General features: G+C 35.3%; 1 protein-coding gene across 2 annotated transcripts in view; it reads right to left on the reverse strand.

Annotated features, from left to right (window-relative positions):
• TDRD3 (tudor domain containing 3) overlaps positions 1–18,705 on the reverse strand; it is a 217,353-nt gene that overhangs the window by 104,889 nt on the left and 93,759 nt on the right. For both annotated transcript variants that reach the window (XM_057533172.1, XM_057533173.1), the window contains one exon: positions 3,276–3,436. In XM_057533172.1, the coding sequence (XP_057389155.1) occupies positions 3,276–3,436 (161 nt within the window). The remainder of the gene's footprint in view (positions 1–3,275; positions 3,437–18,705) is intronic.

An 18,705-nucleotide genomic window follows, 5' to 3' on the forward strand; every position in this document is an offset into this window, starting at 1 on the left:
TAAAGATAGTCATAAAACACTTAGGATAAATTAGAAAATCATGCTGAAAGACTTCACATTGTCACATTTTTAAAAGCTCATAAAATTCACCATGTGCTGATAAGTGCAATAGCAAATCAATGAAAGCACTGGTATCTCTGGCCTATTTTTAAGAAAGACAGTTGATAAAATAGTTATTAACAAGAAGAAATAGAATATGCCTATTTTTAAGGTTTCAAAGAGCCCATATGGAGTAAGACATTATCTGGTAAAAATTATTCTGAGGACTCCAAGCTTAATCATTCTTAGTCATCCTATGTAACTTAGAAAACAAATGGTCATGGACAGCCTTGCCTAACCTAACTCTTAAGTAGAGAGCTGTGTGGTGGTAAATGTAGGAAACTTACTACAGTATCTATCAAACTTCAAGATGAACAACAACTGAATACACTTACACTAAGTGAAGTTTTTCCCAATTCCAGGTAATCAGCAGATACAGATTTTCTAACTCTATAGTCATCATTTAGGGATAAATAAAAAACTAAGCACCAAGGGTACCAGGCTGCTATACTCTTTACCTCTAAAGAAATTATTAATGAATTACATCATTTATATAAGACCAATATGTGTTCTTTAAAACCATTTTCGCCAATAATTTCTAACACATTAGTAAATCGGAAATGAAATGAAAATGTAAAAAACACAAATTAGCAACATAAGAAACTACAAAAGACCTTAAAAAATAGCAAGCAAATTACAGGGACATTTAAATTGTGATTTTTAAAACTAAAAGCTAATCTGAAAGCAGATAATAAGCTAATTTTTTATGTAAAATAACTGTACCTTCCCCAAACTCTTTCTCTAACAGGTTAAGAAGGAAAACATGGTGAATTACTTGAAGTTGGACATACAATTTCATTAAGATAATTGATAAAGAGTTCTATTCACAAAATTAAATTATAGTTCTATTCCCACAAAAGAATAAATAGGTGCTAAAATTTTAATATAGTTTTTATTACATCACCTTCAGGGCCATAACTAACTCTTACTCAGAGAGCATACTGTGGTTTAATTAATACTTTATTCGCACTCCAAAGTTCCTTTATTCTCTCTTCATTGAAATTTAAAAAAAAAAAAACAGAACAAAAACAAAAATACAGTGAGAAGTGGGGCTGGAGGTAGGATAGATGAATGGAAAGAAGCACCCCAGAGAAATGCAATGTCCAGTGGAGAAAACACATTCTACACCAGTTCCTGGTTTATCCTCTCTAGTGAGTTCTTCTACCTTCCTTCTAAGATAACCAATAACCAAACTTATTTTGAAAATGGTCTCCCAAATTGTTCATATGTGAGAACAATTCTGTAAGCTGTTGTTTTTACAGCACCAAAAGTAGACATGCTACTTCAATGATGAGTGAATGAGAAAGTAGCAACATTTTTTTTTTCAACAGTCAAACTGTAATAAATTCAACAAAAGAAAACAGCGTAAGGGACCCTCCTCTCTGGGTTGATCCTGTTTTCATTTACCTCAGAGAAATATACAGCAGTAAAATGAGAGAATGAGCCATTACATGGCAAGTCTTTCTTCTCAGGCATCTGTGAACTCCCTTGGAGGGGATCTGATTAAATTTGTCAAAGGAGGAAAGGCTGCGTTTCCTTTTATGGAAGTTTCTCCATAAAAGTAGGACTCTTTCTACTCTTCAAAAAAAAGACAACATGGGCTTCCCTGGTGGCGCCGTGGTTAAGAATCCGCCTGCTAATGCAGGGGACACGGGTTCAAGCCCTGGTCTGGGAAGATCCCACATGCCACGGAGCAACTAGGCCCGTGAGCCACAACTACTGAGCCTGCGCGTCTGAAGCCTGTGCTCCGCAACAAGAGAGGCCATGATAGTGAGAGGCCCGCGCACAGTGATGAAGAGTGGCCCCCACTTGCCGCAACTAGAGAAAGCCCTAGCACAGAAATGAAGACCCTACATAGCAATCAATTAATCAATCAATCAATAAATCTTTAAAAAAAAACAAAAAAAACCCAGAAAAATACAGCATAATCACAAAGTCAATATACCCCCCTTTGTATATGAAAATCAACATTTTAGACGAATAAATATATCTTCTAAGGAAGAAGCCTCCCTCACTAAAGGCAGACACTAGTTGAAGGAAAAAAAAAAGAAATCATTGAACATGGCATACAAGGCCTCAACCTACCACATCTCCTCCCACATACTACAATGCCAATCACCTATGCTCCTCCAAGTGTAACTTTTCACTCATCTGCTATCAGGGTACCATGTCTTTGCATGTGCTATTCCCCCCTCATCTCTCTCAAAACACCTATTCATATTTTAAGTCCCATTCCTGACTCCCCCAGGTAAAGGTAATTTTCTGAACTTCTATTCATTTCAGTTGATATATTTATTATAATCTGTATGCTGTGTGCTTACCTTATCATATAAGCTACTTGGAGACAAAATCTAAATTCTTTTTAAATACCTTTGTCCCTCCAGCACCGGATAAAGAGGCTGGAATAAATTCTTGGGCAGGAGAAAAGCAAGGTCTAGGCATTTACACTAAATGAAAAAGCTCAAAGGACCCTGAGCAGCACACAGCATATAAAATGACTAAGAAAAGGGGGGCGGTGTTTGCAAATGTCCAATGAAAATTCCCATCTCAGAAAACAGAGTTTAAACTGATCTAATGGGGACACTGAGAATAAAGGTGACACTTTCTCTTGCTTCTCACTGCTTTTCTCCATTCCAACAGGCATGACTCTAAAAACCTCTTATGAAAAATAGCCAAAACAAAGATTTGGAAAATGTTTCCTTATGGAGTTCTTCCTCCTCTTAGAAAGTGGGGTGGCATACAAACCTCTCTAGCTTCAATCATTTCCCCCAAGAAAACTCATTTGCTTATAAACTTTTCTAGACTGCTAAACAGTGTAATGGATACAACTAACTGTCAAGGAAGAAATTGTAACATATTTAAAGAAATTTTTGTTCTGAAAAAATTTTAATGACCTAAAATTTAGTGATAAAATTGAAAAGCTTACTTTCCATGTAAGAACACCTTAAATTTCTGTTTTTAATTATTAACTTTAAAAGTAAGGAGCAACTAACTCCATTTTAAACTATTTTTCTTTACAGATAAAGTAAAAATACAAACTCTTTAATTTATTCTGAAAAACTGTAACATGCACTTAAGAGTTCATTCCTTCTTTTCAAAGGTCTTAAAAACAAAATCCAATGTGAACAGTACCTTTAAACACTTATAACAAATATACACCATAAAGTGCCAGTTACCTTATTTTTGACATGTAACTAAATTCTACTGCTGTACAACTTATATGACCATCAGTCATCTGCAAACGCAGCATTCTTGGGGCAGCCTGAGATTCTTCATTATCCTTTGGTGCAGCAACATTGCGAATTTTTTGAATTTGCAAAACACATGGACCTTCAAGCTGTCAAAAGACAAACGAATAAATATCACTTTTAGCCATAGCTTTGTTTTCACTTAAAATGTTTCTCTTTTCCTTAATGGTTATACTTTATTATTTATAATGATAACTTCAATTAAATAAGTTCAAAATTTAAACTGTTACATACATCAGGGTGGTTTTTTTTTCTTTTGTATTTAAAGATAAAACTTCAAAAAAGTCTCCTGAAGAATATTTTTAATATAATTCTGAATTCATTTTCAGAAAATAACAGGAAAAAACTCCAGGGAAAAAGTTATTTTTCTGAATTAAAGGTATATTAAAAGATGTTTTCAGTCTTATGTGCTCTAAATTGTTCACATATACCCCCCCGTTCCACCCATGTACATTAGCAGACATTCTAGAATTAAAGAACTTGGTAATTTTTTAAGGGACATCAACTTTACAGCAGCACTTGAAAGGAATGTTTTCTGTTCAAAAACATCAAGTTTAAAGTACACCTTCTTCTGGCATTAAAAAAAAAAAAATACATATTCCAAAATTTAAACTATATAAAATCTAAGAAGTGTGAACTATACCTGACTTATTGTCACATTTCCTTTTTAAATGAGTTTAATGCTATGTTGTTATGCATTGGCAGTAAGGAGAATAAACGTCCTATCTAGCCATATTTTAATCAAAGAGAAAAAGAAAACTGATGGGCTAACTAGCTATTGAATATTAAATTCAAAGTTTTTATATAATAAAACACTTATGTTGTAACTGGGGAATGAGAGCAAAATCTGCTTACATGTCTGAAAAATAAATTTAACATAAAGTAACACTTTCTACATTATAAAATATTATATCCATTAAGTAGTATCATACTTACAAAGAAAAAAAAGCTTTTTGTTATAGCCTTTTAAGTAAAATCTTTCTGTATGCATTAGTTTAATTTTTATTTTCAGCAAAGAGAAATGTGAAATGACATTTACACAATTTCTTGAGTAAGCATGTTCCCAGGTTGACAAATTTCTACTTCATATTTACCAGTATCTTTCCTGAAAGGGAGTAATTTTGTTATAAATTTAGCCCTAGAGAATATAATTAGAGAAAAGAGATGAAACTTACATCTAATTTTCAAGTATGAAAAAAAAATTCTAAGTTAAAATAAGTCTAAAACCTTTAACAGATGTAGATAAGCTACTAATTCAGGATAAACTTTTTCTTTTACTTTTGCTAATGCCATTAAAATAAAGACATTTAAATTAAACCAGAGGCATGTTACGGTTCTTATAATGTTCATCATTCTCTATATTCTACTACTCCCAATATTTTTAGCCTAGACACTGACAAATATTTAGCCTTTGCTTTACTAACCACATATAACTATTTAAATTTACATTTAAATTAATTAAAACTGAGTGAAATTAAAAATTCAATACTTCAGTCACACTGGTCACATTGAGTGTTCCATTATCTGCACAACACATATACAGACTGTCCTACATCACTGCAAAAAGTTCTATTAGACAATCAGTGGTGATCTAGACTTATGTGTTCCACAATGATACTAGGGAGTGCACATCCATTGAAGTGTGGGAGGAAAACAATTGTCTCTATTTAATTCTTAGTAAGAAAGAAATTAAATGTTCCTAATACCTAATAATCAGAGCAACAAAGGCACTCTCATTCAGTCCATATGACATACAGGTCACAAGGCATCTTTATAGAATTGGGGGAAATCTACATCTCAAGGGTGTTGACATGGCACCTTCACTGGTTTGTTTGCTTTCAATGTATTATGACAAACTGACATTTATTTGTGTGCAGTTAAGTGGATATACAGATATTACCTAGTTTTAACCATTAATGATCACAAAATGGACAAGTGGCTTTAAAAGATTCTGCCAAAGAAACACAAATTGAAGATAATGCCAACAACGCAATCACAGAGGGGGAACAGGACCATTTTTGCTGATCTCCTACAACTGGTTGACCATGAGAACAAAAAGCTAGGAATGCTAGGGAGGAACACCTGATCCCAGATCTTGATGTTTCCTAGCAAGCAGCAAGTTTACTTATTTAATTACTCCAACTCCTGGCCTCTCCATCCCTTTTAGTGAATTAAATAGTGGCCCTGCCAAAAGATATATGTCCACCTGGAACCTGTAAACATAACCCTATTTGTGAAAAGGGACTTGGCATACCTAATTAAGATCAGTATCTAAAGATGAGATGATCCCAGATTAGGAGAAATACAATGATGAGCTTCTTTAGAAGAGAAGGGGAAATAAACACAAAGACACTGGGTATAAAGGCCATGGGAAGAAAAAAATGGGAGCAGAAATTGGAGTTACACATCTACAAGCCAAGGAACACCAAAGACTGCCCACAGCTACTGGAAGCTATGAGAGGGGTATGAAACAGACTCTCCTTCAGAGCCTCCGAAAGGAACCAACCCTGCTGACACCTTGATTTTTGACTTCTGTCCCACAGAACTGTGAAAGAATAAATTTCTGTTGTTTTATGCCACCAAGTTCGTGGGAATTTGTTACAAAAGCCTCAGGAGACTAACACACCCATTTATGAAATGACTTATCTGATTGGGAAGAATATACTGTATATTTTGGGCTCATCCTCACCCTTTCTTTCTTGGGATCTAGGTAGGGACCCTGAGGAGGAGGTACCTACTCAGCCTCTTCACTGGATTAGCACTGCAATAAGTGAGTGTACAAATCTGTCAGGTTTGTGGTTCAATTAATGCATCCATTTGGCTCTCCCACCAAGCCACATCTCCCAAATTAATTTTTATCAGTAGTAAAGTTGATACTTTGGCCCACATCTGCCACTTCTTTCTTTCTCAATCGATTCAGAACCAAAGTAAAAAAGAAGGTACTATTTATTAGACTCTCCTTAGAAACTCCCAAATTACACACAGTCTTTTTATAATCAATTCTCAATTTGACTCAACAGGCCTTAAGACTAGTTCCACAATTCAGAAAGATTCTATAAGTAAAATTACAGATATAACGATTTTTTTCATTATTATGTTTACAATATTCAGTTTATTATCCTCTGTAGTCAAAAAATAGGGAAGTACTGGATCTAAATAAAACACAAATAGTAGAATAAAATGTTAAGATCCTAGATTAATTTCGCCTTTACATGAGCAATAAGGAGCAAGTAAAAGAAATTACTGTAAAAAATTTAAATAGGTAAGAAGAAAGATCTCTAATTCTAATAAACAATATCAAGTATACACCAGAGATATTCTCTGGGGCCAGAAAAAAGTCATCCAGGCTTCATTCCTTCCTTTCCCTAGGTAGATGGACCTCTCTATTATCTGAACTCCTAACTAGTCATATCAATTGATATGGAATGTCAGATTTAAATGACTGTATTAGTTTATTAATTTATTGATCATATTAAATAACATTCTTGTTTACAATCAGACTCTCCAAAGTTTGGATGACGTGGAACCACTTATCTATAGTCTGATCACACCTAGATAAATGGTTAAAACAGAATTTTTGAGGAATCAAGAAACGATCTAAATTTAGACATTCTATGATACTACGAAAAATCTGCCAGCTATTTCTTTTTATAATCTTATCAATTTCCTTGAGAAATAAATTTCTCACTCTATCTATACCTAACAACGTAAGCATCACATTTTCCATCAACACTAGCAACGGGGCCATATACTCAGAAGGAATCTATGAGTAAGTTCTGATAAATCTTCCATCATTATTGCAAAGTGGGTTAAAATTAAAAGAATAAAAAAGTTTCATTCTCCACAGTCCTTTTTAAGTACTTAAAATCATAATGTATTTCTTTACTCTGTTACTACTTCCAAAAGCATTTCCAGTGGCTTCAGTAGAGATTTTCTAGGGCTCATTTTTTCATCCACTCATATTTATACCAAGAGAAGTTTTTGCTGGACTATTCACATCTCTACCTGAGGATCCAAGCAACTGGGTAATGATTCAAGTGCCTTGGAATATGAAATAGTGGTTCTGCCTACAGCTGCTTTAAAAGCCTGAAGGATAAATTTTTATGACGCCCTCTTTCTCATCTACTTCTTTGCTCTGTTGAAATAACTCAATATCATTTTAACAAAATTTGATATTAATAAACATGGGGGCGGGACAGGAAGAAATCAGAAAAAAGTATCATTTGTCACACTCTGTACCATCCTAAGGATAGTATCAGACTCAAGAAAACTGGAACAAAAGAAAATTGTTTATTATAATGTTAGAAATTTCAGAACTTTCCCCATGTCACCTATGCAGGCATCTATGGTAAGCCTCAATTTGGAGGACATTTTCCTCCAGAGAAAATCTATGTTTGCTTCTGATCGAAACAACACTGCAATTGAGAGCCTCAGCTTTCGGCCTGTGGAAAAGTAGCAAAGTTAACCTTAGCCAGAATCTCAACTCACTGTCAGTTAGTAGCACCACACTAGCTCCATAATCCTTTCTATCAGCTTTCCTGATTCAGGTGCCCAAGATTTCCATGCAGAAAGATAAAGAAATATAAAATTATAAGAAAATATGATACAAGGAAATAAGCTACAAAATATGAGAATCATAAAAATATTTATTTTTTTAAAAAATTTAAGACTCTAAGGAGTTGAGAATTTGGAATTATCAAACACAGACTATAAAACAATAAGCCTAATCTAGAGAATTTATATAGAACTGTGAACCTAACAACTAGGGAAAAAATATTCCCCTTAAGCAAGCATGTGACATATAAACATATATCAAGCCATAATGTAAGCCTCTATAAAATTTCAAATACAGCTATCTTTCAGTCCAAATTCTCTGACCACAATATAACTGAATTAGAAATCTGTAACAAAAAGAAAAAAACGAGATAATGTTCTATTATTAAAACAAAGAAGAAATCTTAATATAAACTGAAAAATATTTAGGACCGAATGATAATGAAAATACCATGCGTAAAACCTTTGGGATATAGTTAAAGCAATGGCAGAAGAAAAATTAATAGCCTCGAGATGCTTATATTAGAAAAAAAGTAAATAAATGAGTCGAACTAACAAGTTGGGAAAAGAACAACAGAATGAGTTCAAACAAGGTACAAGAAAGAAGAAAATAAAGATAAATTAATGAAATAGCAAACTAAAAATACAATAAAGAGGGTTAACAAAGTCTAGCGTTGGTTCTTTGCAAAGACTGATGAAACTGATACTGAGCAAGACTGACCAGGAAGCAAAGAGTAATAATGCAAACAAACAATCTAAGGAGTAATAATAGTAATAAAAACACAAACATACTTTCACTAGCAATGAAAAAACAATAAGAGACCTATGCATACCAATCTAAATGTCCATCAACTAGAGAATGGAAAGGAAAAAGTAAAGTCCATACAATGGAATACTACTCAGCAATAAATAGTAACAAACTACTGATACATGCTACATCATGGATTCACCTCAAAAACATGACAGTAAGTGAAAGAAGCCAGATACAACAAAGTATATACTGTGTGATCCCATTCATGTGAAGTGTCAACAAAAGGCATATTTATAGAGAAAACGTAAAAGAATACACAGATATATTATTAAGAACAATAAGTACAAGATAGCAAATTTAAGATTAGCATACAACTATTGGTTACCTTTTTATGTACCCCAACAGAGAAAAAAACAGTAATTTTTTAAAAAAACACCATTTACAACAACAAAAATAGGAAGTTCCGAGCATAAAGCTTGCATATAGATATACAACCTATATACTTTCAATAAATTATAAAACTTTATGGACAAAACTAAATAAATGAAGAGATACATCCAAGGGTGTGCTAAAGCCAGCTCAGGCCAGTTCACAAGTGCCTGTTATAAGCACTTCTTCCCAATTTCAGCTTTGGTGATTTCATAGTATAGCTTATAATCAGCCACTGCAGGAATTTTTATACTACAAATAGTGGCAACTACTACATATTAGGGCTTTATTTTTTCCTCTTCAGAGAGGCAGCTTACCAGCATTTCACTTGTAATTAGTTATCATAAAGATGTCAATTGTCTTTAAGCTGATACGCAGATTCAATGCAATTTCATTCAAAACTCTGACCCATTCTAAGAAACTTGATCATTTGATTCTAAAATGTATATTGGGGAAGGCGGTCATCAGGGACAGAATAGCCTGAGGAAGAATAATGTGTTACAACCAAAAGATTAGAAAACTTTGATAATATCAAGTGCCACAAAAGACATGGATCAATGGGATCTCACATACACTACTGAAGGTAATACAAATTGGTACAACCACTTTGAAAAATAATTTGGCATTATCTGGTAAAGTTGAACACTGGCTTACTCTAGCATACAATAATTCAATTCCTGGTTATATTCCCTAAAGAAACTCTTACACACATGCATCAGAAAAAATATACAAGTTTGTTCCTAGACGTAGTAGTAGTCATCTATTATTTAAAGAAAAAAAAAGAAAGAAGGGAAAAAGAAACACATCTAAATATCCATCAACAGGAGAATGAATAAGTAAATTATGGTATATTTAGATAGCTTAATATTATATAAAAGTGAAAATGAATGAATATTAGGTATATACAACATGGACATATGTTACAGCCATCACACTGAATGATAAAAGCAAGTTACAGCAGACAATCTGTTAACATTTTGTAAAGCTTAAAAACGAAACAGTAGGACCTCCCTGGTGGCACAGTGGTTAAGAATCCACCTACCAATGCAGGGAACATGGGTTCGAGTCCTGGTCCGGGAAGATCCCACATGCTGCGGAGCAACTAGGCCCATGCGTCATGACTACTGAGTCTGCACTCTAGAGCCTGCGTGCCACAACTACTGAAGCCCGCGTGCCTAGAGCCCGTGCTCCGCAACAAGAGCAGCCACTGCAATGAGAAGCCTGCACACCACAAGTAAGAGTAGCCCCTGCTCGCCGCAACTACAGAAAAGCCTATGTGCAGCAGCCAAGACCCAACGCAGCCAAAAATAAATAAATAAATAAATAAATAAATATTTTTTAAAAAACTCTCTTAAAAACAAACCAACATATTATACAGAAATAACTACATATGTAACTAAAATATTTCTTCTAAAAGTCAAGAAAAGCTAAAGTCAAAATTCACAACAATCATTTCTTGGTGTTTGGGAGAGGAAGAGCTAGGACAGAATGGTATTGTAACGTTCTAGTTCTTACATCAGGCTGAGGCTTCACAGATGCTCACCTCATTTTTAAGCTTCAAAAGAGATATGTTTGTATATATCCAATATTACATTAAAATTGCTCAAATAATTTACATAACATTTTGAAATTAAGACATTGGGTAGTTCACAGAAGTGTCAGGAGCATTAGAGAACTAAGTCTGTAGCCTTCACAGCAAGAATAACAGTGAAAATCAAACCACAGACTGGTTTAATAGCACTAGTATGTTGATGAAACAGTTTGGGATAGGAAGGGTAGAGAAGAAGCCCTAATTTGTAGCATTTGCCAATTTCCATGGCTGATTTCAACTACTCACCTCTAAACAGGGAAGAGATGCTGACATTCAGCCTTCATGAGTTGGAACAAGCTAGATCCAGCACACTCAAGCATCTAGCTCTACACCTTGTACTATCAATCTTACTTGCCCTGGACACTGACCCCAGCACTGTTGGCAGCTATTACCCTAGAAACTCAATCCTGCTGTAGCTTCTGCCACTACCAGAGAGGATTCACCACAGTTCCTGCTTTTTTGTGTGACTAACCCATGTCCTATGCAGCTATACCTGAACTAGTAGAGCTGAGGTATATGTGCACAGCATAGGTGCAAAGGAGGCTGGGGAAAAAGTATCCGGCATTTTCTTCTCCACCACCAAGACTTTGAAAATGGGAAATTCCCCCAAACAAAGGGAGAGAATTCAGGTTCTAGGAAGTATAAATGTTAACTTACTTATCTTCCATGTATTATTATCAGGCAAGAAGATTTTGTGAAGGTCTATTTTCTATAGTTTGTATAGTAAAATACCTTTTTTGGGGTAGTTTTATTTTCTAAATATAAATAATAAGTGTATGTGTGTATGCATGTGTATACATATATAACGTTTATACACACACCAGATACACTCTCCCACCGTAAGATGTTAAATATGCCCCCAAATGGGGATTTACCTATTATTCCCTTATTGAGAATGACAAGTCTAAAAACTAACAGTCTAGCAAGAAAAGCAACCTCTCCACCTCATCTCACTAAGCTGAACAAGCTGAGAGGGCTGCCCCTCCCTTGTATGTACTTCTGACATAGCATTTGTTCCACTATACGGACATTGTCGGTTCCTTGATCTCTTATTAGGGTATGTGCTTCAAGAAGGCAGGGGCTGTCCTGTTGATCTCTGCAGCCCCTGCACTTAGCACATATATATACATTCAAAAATTGCTTGATAAAGAAGTTACCTTGTGTTTTTACTATAATTTATTTAGCACTTACTAGATACACCAGAAAATGCAGCAGGATTTTTACATGTTATTTTTTTTTATAAATTTATTTACTTATTTATTTTATTTTTGGCTGTGTTGGGTACTTGTTGCTACGCATGGGCTTTCTCTAGTTGCAGCGAGCGGGGGCTACTCTTCGTTGTGGTGCACGTGCTTCTCACTGCAGTGGCTTCCCTTGTTGCAGAGCACGGGCTCTAGGCGCACGGGTTTCAGTAGTTGTGGCTCAGACTCTAGAGCGCAGGCTCAGCAGTTGTGGTGCACGGGCTTAGTTGCTCCGCGGCATGTGGGATCTTCCAGGACCAGGGCTCGAACCCATGTCCCCTGCATTGACAGGTGGATTCTCAACCACTGCGCCACCAGGGAAGTCCTACATAAGTTATTTAATTTACCTCCAGAACTAAAAAGTATATTAGGATCATCTGTGTGTCTTAAATGAGAAAATTGAGAGCAGAGGATAAAGTATTTTGACAGAGGTTACTCAGCCAGTAAGAGGTAGAATTAGAATTCAAACTCAGATATGCCACACACCAAAGTCTGTCTTCTTTATTTCATACATTCTAAAACTATGATAAAATTTGTTACATACTAAAAACATGTAGGTATAAAGGGCAGTAGGAATATTAACTCTTAAAAATTAATTCTGTTCAAAAGAGGTCAAGAAAATTAGAAGAGAAGTGGCATTCAAGTCGGAATTTGAAGACTAAATAGCAGTTTGCCTGACAGCCGAGGGAAGAACATTCCATTCACATGGCAATTATTAAGGTCCTGTAGCAACAAAAGCCTATGATTTTAGAAAAGCTGCAGCTCCCTCATCTCTAAAGTAAAACAGAGGTTGGTAACGATTTCCATTTTTCAATGCTGTTCTGAAGATTACACAGATTATTTAACATGGGACCTGGCACAAAGCAGGTTCTCAATAAAGAGAAAGAGAAGTGTTTACTGAAAACCAGGGTTCTCCTAGGTAAGTTAGGGGCTTGTACCAATAAAGGTCAAGAAGAAAGCAGGTTAAAAGCAAGAGGAACACTGAAAGAAATAGCTTTGGGAAGGTAGTCCCTAATCCTGATCTCAAATTTTTCAATTGATATTCATATACATGAAGAGAGTTTAAATGGATAAATAAATAATAATAAAAGAAAAACTTTCTGAATCATAAATATGGTAGTATACCTACTAGAAGATCTAAAAGTTTCTACCCCTTAGAAATTTTAAAAACAGGGTATTATAAATGTCTAGTAATAGACAAAAAGACAACATAATATTGAATAGGTTTTCCCAAACTTGAGATCGCCTGAAAAAACATCAATTTATACATCAAAGTAACAGCACAGCAGATAATTTGCTCTTATTCAATCAGGGCAATTACAGCCAATCAATTATAAGAAAAACATTGTGGGACTCCAGTCAAAAGTAACACTTCTTTCAATGTGTCATTTGCCTATTTCCATCCTTCACAGCTATAGCTTTTCATTTTCTGGGAGAATTAGAAAAAAAAAAAAAAATGGTGAACAGTTTGCTTTTTAATTATCATTAGAGTGTCTAATATATATTCTATATATTGATTTGTGCAGTTGTTTTTAAACTACACAGAAGTCCTACTAATAATTACCAATAAGCACTTGTAAATAAAGCACAGTAATATCAGAATTTTAGTAATCTATTTTTCTAAAATTAAAAGTGCATGTTTAATTTTAATAACTCACTAAAAGAAACACTGGTAAATCGTATTATTTATTAACATATATAAAACATGACACAATTTATTTAACTTAAAACATTTTTTAATTATTTTTTTTCTGAAAACATCCAAGTTCTGTATTGTCTGAGGGTGAGAGGGCATTCAATTTGAATTTTAAGGCAGTGAAGCCATCTTGTGGTTGATGTTGGTGTTGCTGAGGCTTTGAGAAGGTCACTTCTAACCGGAAAAATTAGGCTTTTAATCACAGTTTCACATTTAAAAATGCATATATAAACTGTCAGTCCTAAAACTTAGATGAAAAAAATAAACACAGATCTGGAAAGCCTTTCCTGTTAGGGCTTCACAGTAATGCATTAAAGTCCTCACACAGCTGGACTGGTAATAAAGTATTTTTACATTAACCTATATTTTATAATTAACTTCTACACCTTGGTTCAGAGGCTAAAGCTATGAAAATAACTACAACAAAATATTAAACTTGGAGAAGAATATGAAAAATATTAAACAGTTTTATAGGAAGCAAAGTCTTACTACCATTTCGTCATGACTTCTTTCCATGATTTTTACCTTACAAGCTAAATATTCCAGGACCTTGTAATATCTAGATATACAAAGCCTGCCCTGAAAAACTCAGAAGTTGCAGCATATAGCTTCCTCGGCACATATTGCTCCACTCTAAAAGCCTTTATGGCCTAAAAATCAAACATAAACTGCTTATGGGAAAATCTAGCTTAGGCTTAGAACCCTGGAGAAAAGTGTCATCTTCCCACTCTCACTACTCTTTAAATTTGTCTGAAACCTTTGCCATCAAGGTTACAAGCAACCTTATGGAGAAAATATGGGAACTGCAAAATAATATTAAGAACAGAATGGGAGGAAAGAGAAAAGAATGTGAACAAAACTATTACATTAATTACTAACAAAGTCACTTGCATTTTTTTGGCTATCCTACTTCCTCACAAAATAATCAGTGATAACTAATAGAATTATTAAGACTTCAGTTTCAAACTTCAGATGACAATGCCCTTCTGAAGGTCCCAGTTTGTCTTAGGACAAAACAGATGTAACTACAATGTTCCAGGATTAACTGTCTTCTCCTAACTGCAGACCTACCATCTCTCCAACCTGATCATAGCTCTCTCCACACTTCCTTTCCAAATGCTGAAAATGCTGTTATCTAAGCCTTATTAATTATGATAATAACAATACACAGCATGTAAGCATTTACTTTTGGCCTCTCAGGAGAAGAAGTTTGAAGACTCCTCTCTACATTCCTTTAATCTACTTCTAAAGAGGATTACTGCTGTCTTGCAGAATCTCTAGTACATTGGATGGAGCCTCGGGCCTAATGAATAACCCTCCAAGGGGGATGGAAGACCCAGGACTACGGCTCTTTTAAAGGACCCACACAAAACTAATGGAAGTAGCTCCTAAAAAGACAGCCTCCTCTCTTCTCTTGCTTATTAAGGATTTGCTTCTTAAACACTGGGGCAAATGCTCTCCAATTCTTTTTCCTTTGGCTTTCTCTCTTAGGAGTGGTAATATCACAGGCAGGCAAGGAACTTAGTAGAAACAGAGCAGGACTTTGACCTACTTTGATTCTATTATACTAAGATCAACCTAGCTCTAGTGATAAAGTTCTGCATTAGGGGCTGGGGCTAAAACACAGTCAATAATGAAGTATCCATTTGCCTTACTTCATTTACTGCATTCCCTTGGAGATCTCTAAGTAACAAGATAACAAACTGAGGTAATAAACATGCACTCTTAGATCTCCAGGACAAAAATACCATCCTATATGTCTCATAATGCTCAATACTTGCCATACACATTGCACTACATTTAAGATGTCACATAGATTACATCATTTAATTCTTCAATGTCATAAGGGACATAATATTTGAATGATAAGAAAATTAAAATCTGGCAAGATTAAATAACTACCAGAAGTCACAGAAACATAATAAGCAGAAGAATGAGGATTTAAATCCAGCCCAATAATTCTAAAATCTATATCTGTCCAATATGTTACCAGCCCCTACTGTTTTATTCTCCCTCTCCACATCGCATCTGAAGCACATCAAAACCATGCCTCTGCTTCCTGGGACAGCTAGTCTATCTCACACTTTAAATTTTCTGTCTAAATTAGTTTTTGCAAAACTAGTTTCTAGTATGATGTATTTGGAAAATCACTAGGTAATACAGTTCTTTCTTTCATTCATTATTCTTTTACTATTAAAAGAAAATTAGAAAATAATATTATTTTATACCAAAATCTGACATGTTCAAGGAACAGGAAGATTACTTATTCAAATACTCTGCTTATCTTATGCACAGATTAAAATAAAATTTATTTAAAATTTTTTATTTAAAATTTATTTTAAATAAGAACTATTACATAATTTTAGTGTCTAACCCATGTCTTAAAGATTATGTCACCATTAACATGATGAAGTGCTGGGTAACAAAGCTTTCCAATAAAGGCACAAATAAAGCAACTTTTACTGTATTAGTCTTATTTTACAGACAAAGACGCACAACTAATTCATGTCAAAAATACATTCCTTAAACATTTACTTTTGCCTGAAAGCAGTTATATTTTTATACAACGTATGAAGTTTTAACCAAAGGCAAATAAAATGAGTAATTCCCGTGTGTTGGCTTCTAAAAATTCTATTAAAATTATTTTTCAGAACATTTTCACGAATACTGTGAAGAGAATTTTATTTGGCGTCTGAAGGAAAAATATAAATGGGAAGAGCAGAAAGGGGATATCCCACTCTACTTCTGTTTCACGTGAAGACAGCTTATTTTCTATCTTTTCATTTTATGTATAAGCTAAATCTACAACAGCATTAAAAATATTTCAAAGGATAAAATTTGGCAGAGAAAATTCTAGATTCAAATATTCTAAGTTATATTTTATTTTTGTTAGCTACATTCAAAGGAAATTCTGAAGAGACCACTTATAAAACTTTGTGAGAAGATGGCAGAGTAGAAGGGTGTGCGCTCACTCTCCCTTGCGAGAGCACCAGAATCACAGCTAACTGCTGCAAAATCGACAGGAAGGCACTGGAACTCACCAAAAAAGATATGCCACATCCAAAGACAAAGGAGAAGCCGCAACAAGACAGTAGGATGGGTGCAATCACAATAAAATCAAATCCTATTACCACTGGATGGGTGACTCACAAACTGGAGAACAATTATACCACAGAAGTCCACCCATTGGAGTGAAGGTTCTGAGCCCCACATCAGTCTTCCCAACCTGGGGGTACGGCAACAGGAGAAGGAATTCCCAGAGAACCAGATTTTGAAGGCTAGCGGAATTTTATTGCAGGACTTCGACAGGACTGGGGGAAAAAGAGACTCCACTCTTGGAGGGCACACACAAAGTAGTGTGTGCATAATGACCCAGGGAGAAGGAGAAGTGAACCTGTAGGAGAATGAACCAGACCTACCTGCTAGTGTTGGAGGGTCTCCTGCAGAGGTAGGGGGTGGCTGTGGCTCACCACAGGGAAAAGGACACTGGCAGCAGAAGTTCTGGGAAATACTCCTTGGTGTGAGCCCTCCCAGAGTACACCATTAGCCCCACCAAAGAGCCTGTTGGCTCCAGTGCTGGGTCACCTCAGGCCAAACAACCAACAAGGAGGGAACTCAGCCCCACCCATCAGCAGACAAGTGGATTAAAGTTTTACTGAGCTCTGCCACCAGAGCAACACCCAGCTCTACCCACCACCAGTCCCTCCATTAGGAACCTTGCACAAGCCTCTTAGATAGCCTCATCCACCAAAGGGTAGGCAGCAAAAGCAAAAAGAAATACAATCCTGCAGGCTGTGCAACGAAAACCACATTTATAGAAAGATAGACAACATGAAAAGGCAGAGGACTATGTACCAGACGAAGGAACAAGATAAAACCACAGAAAAACAACTAAATGAAGTGGAGATAGGCAACCTTCCAGAAAAAGAATTCAGAATAATGATAGTGAAGATGATCCAGGACCTCAGAAAAAGAATGGCAGCAAAGATTGAGAAGATGCAAGAAATGTTTAACAAACACCTAGAAGAATTAAAGAACATATAAACAAAGATGAACAATACAATAACTGAAATGAAAAATACACTAGAAGGAATCAATAGCAGAATAACTGAGGCAGAAGAACAGATAAGTGACCTGGAAGACAGAATGGTGGAATTCACTGCTGTGGAACAGAATAAAGAAAAAAGAATGAAAACAAATGAAGACAGCCTAAGAGACCTCTGGGACAACATTAAGTGCACCAACATTCACATTAGGGGTGTCCCAAAAGGAGAAGAGAGACAGAAAGGACCTGAAAAAATATTTGAAGATATTATAGTTGAAAACTTCCTTAACATGGGAAAGGGAACAGCCCCCCAAGTCCAGGAAGCACAAAGAGTTCCAGGCAGGATAAACCCAAGGAGAAACATACCAAGATACATAATAATCAAATTGACAAAAATTAAAGACAAAGAAAAATTATTAAAAGCAGCAAGGGAAAAGCAACAAATAACATACAAGGGAACTCCCAAAAGGTTAACAGCTGATTTCTCGGTAGAAACTCTACAAGCCAGAAAGGAGTGGCACAATATATTTAAAGTGATTAAAGGGAAGAACCTACAACCAAGATTACTCGACCAAAAAAGGATCTCATTCAGATTCGATGGAGAAATCAAAAGCTTTACAGACAAGCAAAAGCTAAGAGAATTTAGCACCACCAAACCAGGTCTACAACAAATGCTAAAGGAACTTCTCTAACTGGGAAACACAAGGGAAGAAAAGGACCTACAAAAACAAACCCAAAACAATTAAGAAAATGGGAACAGGAACATACATATCAATAATAACCTTAAATGTGAATGGATTAAATGCTCCAGCCAAAAGAAACAGGCTTGCTGAATGGATACAAACGTAAGACCCGTATATATGCTGTCTACAAGAGACACACGTCAGACCTAGGAACACATACAGAATGAAAGTGAGGGGATGGAAAAAGATATCCCAAGCAAATGGAAATCAAAAGAAAGCTGGAGTAGCAATACTCATATCAGATAAAATAGACTTTAAAATAAAGAATGTTAGAAGAGACAAGGAAGGACGCTACATAATGATCAATG

The sequence above is a fragment of the Balaenoptera acutorostrata genome, chromosome 18 (assembly GCF_949987535.1).
Source record: "Balaenoptera acutorostrata chromosome 18, mBalAcu1.1, whole genome shotgun sequence".
NCBI lineage: Eukaryota > Metazoa > Chordata > Mammalia > Artiodactyla > Balaenopteridae > Balaenoptera > Balaenoptera acutorostrata.